Consider the following 6,026-nt stretch of genomic DNA (forward strand, 5'->3'; position numbering starts at 1 on the left):
TATTATGCTTTTGCACGCATATTGTTTTTGAGAAGCCAGACTCTTGACTTAACTGTCTACAGCAATTAACTGGAACTACTTTCCTCACCACCGAAATCCGACCAGAACTCTGCTCAGGACAGGAAGTGGGGAGTGAGTAGCTGTTGACAGATTTGGGTGTCATACAACTTCATTTCCGAAATTCGAACCATTCCTATTCCTTACCTATCCCACATGATAGATTAAAAAAAAAAAAAAAGGTTCACCTCATATTTCGTGTGGAAGTGGTGTTTTTGGCTTCTTGAGTTTAAAAGAAGAGTTGTGCAATGTGTTGTAAATGATGTTAAAACTGTATTTAGAAAGTCATAAACAAGTTTTTTTATTCTCCAACTACCCAAACATTCCCCAAAACATTCAATTTATTAACATTGTAGCCTGGAATGTGGAAATTAATTTGTCATGGTTGGGTCTGGATGACTTTACACTTAAAACGTGAATTACTTGGTTGTCTTTGAACGCGTGGACTTGCAGATTTGTCGTGTTTCCCGAATACTTTATTCAGGCATGACACATTTTACAAATGGCATGGGTTTTGTCAATTTCTGCACACCCTACTTTGTGTAGAAACCCAAAAATGTGTCCACACTTCAGCCTTGTACGCCGCAGGGGCCGCTGTTATGTGCTGGCATTCCGCCATGTTGAACTGTGTTTATGTGTGAGGACGTTTCACTCGTGAATCTCGTTCAAGGTCCTTGCCTAATTGACTATGGAAGTGCTGCCACCTAACGATCGGAGGTTTAAATTAAAATCAGAAATGAACCTTTGCCGTGTCTGCACTTGAATAAATACCATATACAGTCTATGATAAATGCCTAAAAATATGCATATCATACTTTTTAATATTGATACAGTATCATTGAACGAAGTATCGCGATATCGCCGAAACGATATTTTCTTACACCCCTAGTTAGCATGGAGCTAGCGCTAATGGCTTCCAGGAAATATTTGTTCAGGTGTGAAGGACAGCTAACTTACCGAAAGATGCGACCAGAAGTGTTTTGAACGTTTAAAACATTTTTTATTGAAAGGAGTCTTAAGAAATATGTTGTTAACAATGAAAATACAGTACAGTACAGTATAGTACAGTAGTCCTTGACGCATTGCACTACTTGCACCACAAAATACAGTACAATTATGATAGAGTTCATAAGTACATGGCGCCATCACCATCAGGGTGAGTAAAGTAGAAATCCGGAGAAGATGCTGTCATCCTCACTGCTGGCGTACACCCCGTTCCAGTCCCTGAGGGTCTCCATCCACACCCGGTCACCCGCGGCCAACCTCAGTACCACCAGAGTGGACGCCTGGTCGATATCTTGTCCGTACAGCGAGTCCCGTGTTCGTACTCGTCGCGAGCCATTGACCACTAGCGTGGCACGTAGAGGCTGGTTGCGGACGGTGATTTGGAAGGAGAAGACGTAGACACCGGCATGGACACACATGAAGCTGTTGGTGGTGACGTTGAAGTGGTTCTCCTCGTTGTAGAAGACTTTGTCAAAGCGGATGGGGAAGCCAGACGGCGGGAAGGACTTTCTGGGAGAGATGCCAACACTGAAGGCTGAGCGCTTCGGAGCAAGACCGGACCCCTTAGCTCCTTTGAAGCCTCGCATCCCTCGGTCCCCTCTCATCCCGGGATAACCTCTATCCCCCTTTGGCCCCTGTATGCCTCTTACACCTTGAGGTCCCTGAGACCCTCCCACCCCAGTTTCCCCCTGTGCTCCAGGAGGTCCAGGATCCCCGCTGACTCCTATCGGACCCGGAGCACCATGTTTGCCATTCATTCCTGGGATTCCCATTGCTCCTGGGATTCCCGGAGACCCAGTGTCTCCACGATCACCTTTTGGTCCCCTCTCCCCAAATGTGCCACATTCCCCCTTATCCCCTTTGTCTCCTTTTGGACCAAGAGTCACTCCGGGGGGCCCGACTGGGCCCTCTTTTCCCGGTTCTCCTTTCTCACCAGCAGTCCCATTCTGACCAACTTCACCTTTCTGCCCCGTGACACCTTTGACGCCTTGCATCCCCATTTCACCTTTCTCTCCTTTTGGGCCTGCATCACCTGCACAGCAAAACATATTCAATATATTAACTGGCACAAAAAGAAAAAAATGAACAGCAAGTTCAACTGTGTACCTTTCTGCCCCGGTTTTCCAAAAACTCCAGGGTGTCCTCCTGGGCCAACATTTCCCCGTTCACCCTTATCCCCTAGTTGATCCAAACATAATAGCAGCTCTGCGTTAGGTCCAGCACCTTTTCTTTTATATTGAATACAGAGTTGTGATACTAAAATGAACGTTTAAACCGTCAATTAAATGTGTTCTTTGTGGTTTAGGTAAATAAACGTCCCGGATTAATCACAGCATTTTTGGTCTGTAGTGTTGTTTGGGGCCTTTTGTTGGGAAGTACTGTACACAATCATTATGCAGTCAAGTAATCAGTTCTTTTGTCCAATTTCGTAGATTGATCATTGAAATTCAAACTAAGGTTTGAACTTGGAGAGTCTTTAAATACGAAAGAAATGTGAGAAAATGTTAATGCCACTCAGAGAAAAGTCTATAAAGTTTATGGTGAAGTGTTTTACAGCCTTAAAACATGAAATGTATACAGTATAATTCATTCATTTTCTACCGCTTATCCTCATGAGGGTCGCGGGGGCGAGAGGCGGGGTACACCCTGGACTGGTGGCCAGCCAATCACAGGGCACGTACGTATAGACAACAAACATTCACACTCACATTCATACCTATGGAAATTTGGAGTTGCTAATTAACCTAGCATGTTTTTGGAATGTGGAGGAAACCGGAGTACCCGGAGAAAACCCATGCATGCACGGGGAGAACATGCAAACTCTACACAGAGATGGCCAAGGGTGGAATTGAACCCTGGTCTCCTAGCTGTGAGGCCTGTGCGCTAACCACTCGACACCGTGCAGCCCTACAGTATAATTATTGTAAAAAAAAAAAAAAAAGTTGGCTACTTTACGGATTTGATTTACTATTTTGATTTTGGGAACCTATCCTCCACGATAAACAAGGGAACACTGTAACACAAATACTATTAGGTCATAAGTATAGTCTGAATCTGAATGGTGGCCACCTTTGTCTCCTTTGCCCCCTTTTGGACCAATCACACCTGGTGGTCCAGGTGAACCAGCTGATCCTTTAAGACCTCGTTCACCCGGTGGCCCTAAACAGTAAAGTAAAGTTAAAAAAACAGAAATAAACTAACAATGTCAAAATGAGAATCTGATGCTAATTACCTGCCAGTCCATTGTCTCCTCTTGGCCCCTGGGGGCCTCTCTCAGGTGGGCAGCAGTCACAAAAGTTGAAGTAGCACTCGCTGTAATCCAATGTGTAGTTCTCATTGCCTCCACCAGGGGGCTGTGTGCTTACGTCCTGAGGAAAGACACCACTTGGGTGGGTGGTTCTCTCTGGGCTGGGCAGAGGGTGAGGCGCCACAGGGTACTGGTTGTAGTTGTTGTTATTGTTGTTGTCTGAGCCTATCTTGGGCTTAGGTGTGCCAGGGGTCATGGGCTTCTTGGTGTATTGGTACTTGGGCTTGGCTGTAATCCTGGCCTCAACTGTGAGTGTCACCACGACAACAGCCAGAAGAAGCCACTGAGCAGAGATAATCCTCATGGTTGAACAGGATCTGTGCAGTTAAAGTCTTCTTATGAGTAAAATCCACACATCATGCTGATGTTCTGCATATAAATGACACTTGGAAGACATGCTTGCATACAAATAAAACATACTGTATATCCTTAAGTAGTAAGTAGATAGATTATATCATTCATTCATTCATTTTCTACCGCTTATCCTCGCGGGGGTGCTGGAGCCTATCCCAGCTGTCTTCAGACGAGAGGCGGAGTACTGGTCGCCAGCCAATCACAGGGCGCATATAGACAAATAACCATTCACACTCACATTCATACCTATGGACAATTTGGAGTCGCCAATTAACCTAGCATGTTTTTGGAATGTGGGAGGAAACCGGAGTACCCGGAGAAAACCCACACATGCACAGGGAGAACGTGCAAACTCCACACAGATATGGCCGAGAGTGGAATTGAACTTGGGTCTTTTAGCTGTGAGGCCTGTGTGCTCACCACTTGCACACCATATATATCATCTTATATCATTCATTCATTTTCTACCGCTTTTCCTCACAAGGGTTGCGGGGGTTGCTGGAGCCTATCCCAGCTGTCTTCAGACGAGAGGCGGGGTACACCCTGGACTGGTGGCCAGCCAATCACAGGGCACACACAGACAAACAACCATTCACACTCACATTCATACCTATGGACAATTTGGAGTCGCCAATTAACCTAGCATGTTTTTGGAATGTGGGAGGAAACCCACGCATGCACGGGGAGAACGTGCAAACTCCACACAGATATGGCCGAGGGTGGAATTGAACTTGGGTCTTCTAGCTGTGTGGCCTGCGAGCTAACCACTTGACCACCATGCAGCCATATATATCATCATTAGACAAATAGCCCATGACTTGGATGGACGATTAGTGTCTAAGTCCCACCAGTGCTTTTTTTTCTTCTGTGTTTTTGTTAATTGCGGCCATGCTCAAATGTGCTTGTTAGTACCCTAAAACTGTGTACCAAATTTGGTGGTGATTCATCTCATGACGCTAAAATACAGTGTTTTGTAGAGCAGCACTGAGCTATAGATACACAAATGCAAAATGTGAAAATTAAGGACTTACCCCGATGAGCATAAGTGTTCATTTATCTTCTCTTGCGGTGGCTTGGAGGCATCCTCTGCTGCTCCAGCTCCATCTGATATCTCCACCAGGCTCAAGCAGGAAGGCACAACAAGGGGGGAGGTCTGAAATCTAACGAGGGTACGCCTGGATGGGACCCAAGGAGAACCACTGTGTTGTGTGCAAAAAGGGTGCTTTTGTGACATGGGATACTCGCAGCCGCCAGGAGCTCTACACTTACTTACCGCGAGCTCAGCAAAGAAGCAAAGGCCCTTGAACGATGGGTCACACGATACGGATGGCATTCTTCCATCGTCCAAGCAGCTAGGATGCTCTTAATGTGGAGGACAAAGCATAGCAAACAAGGTTCTGGGACAGAGGCCAGGCCGCTCGGGCTCCCTGGTTCTGCGACTAGTGTCTGTCAAATACATTTACATTTAAAGCAATAACTCAAGAAGTGAGTGACCATGGCAGTGGTTTCTAGTACCACATAATGTAACATCGCAAATACGCCCCCTAGAGGCTGACAGATTACATGATCGGAACAATTAGATTGGATTGGATGCTATAATTTTTGTGGCCCCATTTTTAGTGCATGACCTTCAATGTTGCAAACTGCATGAACTGCAAGCGGAAGGTAATTTTTCCATGATTACTTTGGTCGGTTCCGGTCAGGTTTTATGACTTTGACTTAAATTCTGAAACATGATTCAGCACATAAATTGTTGCTTCTTAGTGCATGACCTTCAATGTTCCATGTGGTGTCATTAAATGGTGAAAATATGTGAAAACACCCACTGTAACTTCAGGGTGTTTAGACAAATCTCCACTAAATTTGGTACTCACTTTAAAGAAAAAGATCTTTGCAAGGGCACGGATGGGATTTAGTAACTAATTGCCCATAAGTCATTGACCATTTGTCTAATGATTGTAAAACTTTCAGAATATCTGTATTACAAGTACTCAGTGATGGAGCTAAAGGGTGGCCATCGCCCTTGGTCACTCTCCGGCCACCCGAATAGAATATTAGTTCAGCCTGACTGCCATTTCCACTTAGACGCATTTCAATGCAGCACACAAGTTTCCGTGAGAGAGCAGAAGAGAACTACCTATTTTGTAGAGGAGTTGTCGCTAAAACCGCGTCTTGCATGAACTGCAAACGGAAGATAATTTTTCCATGATTACTTTGGTCGTTTCCGGTCAAGTTTTAAGTCAAGACTTTGACTTAAATTCTGAAACAAGATTCAGCACATAAATGTTTTCTATTGGAAAGT

General features: G+C 45.0%; 1 protein-coding gene across 1 annotated transcript; it reads right to left on the reverse strand.

Annotated features, from left to right (window-relative positions):
* Window positions 1–1,141: 1,141 nt before the first annotated feature.
* Window positions 1,142–3,674, reverse strand: otol1b (otolin 1b). Its single transcript, XM_058080523.2, has 4 exons — window positions 3,296–3,674; window positions 3,133–3,222; window positions 2,170–2,241; window positions 1,142–2,095 (listed from the first exon to the last, which is right to left on the reverse strand). The coding sequence occupies exons 1-4, from the start codon at window positions 3,672–3,674 to the stop codon at window positions 1,209–1,211; spliced, it is 1,428 nt and encodes a 475-aa protein (XP_057936506.2). The 3' UTR covers window positions 1,142–1,208.
* Between the last annotated feature and the right edge of the window lie 2,352 nt (window positions 3,675–6,026).

The sequence above is a fragment of the Doryrhamphus excisus genome, linkage group LG8, assembly GCF_037039965.1.
Source record: "Doryrhamphus excisus strain RoL-2023G ecotype Guam linkage group LG8, RoL_Dexc_Guam_v1.1, whole genome shotgun sequence".
NCBI classification, from domain to species: domain Eukaryota; kingdom Metazoa; phylum Chordata; class Actinopteri; order Syngnathiformes; family Syngnathidae; genus Doryrhamphus; species Doryrhamphus excisus.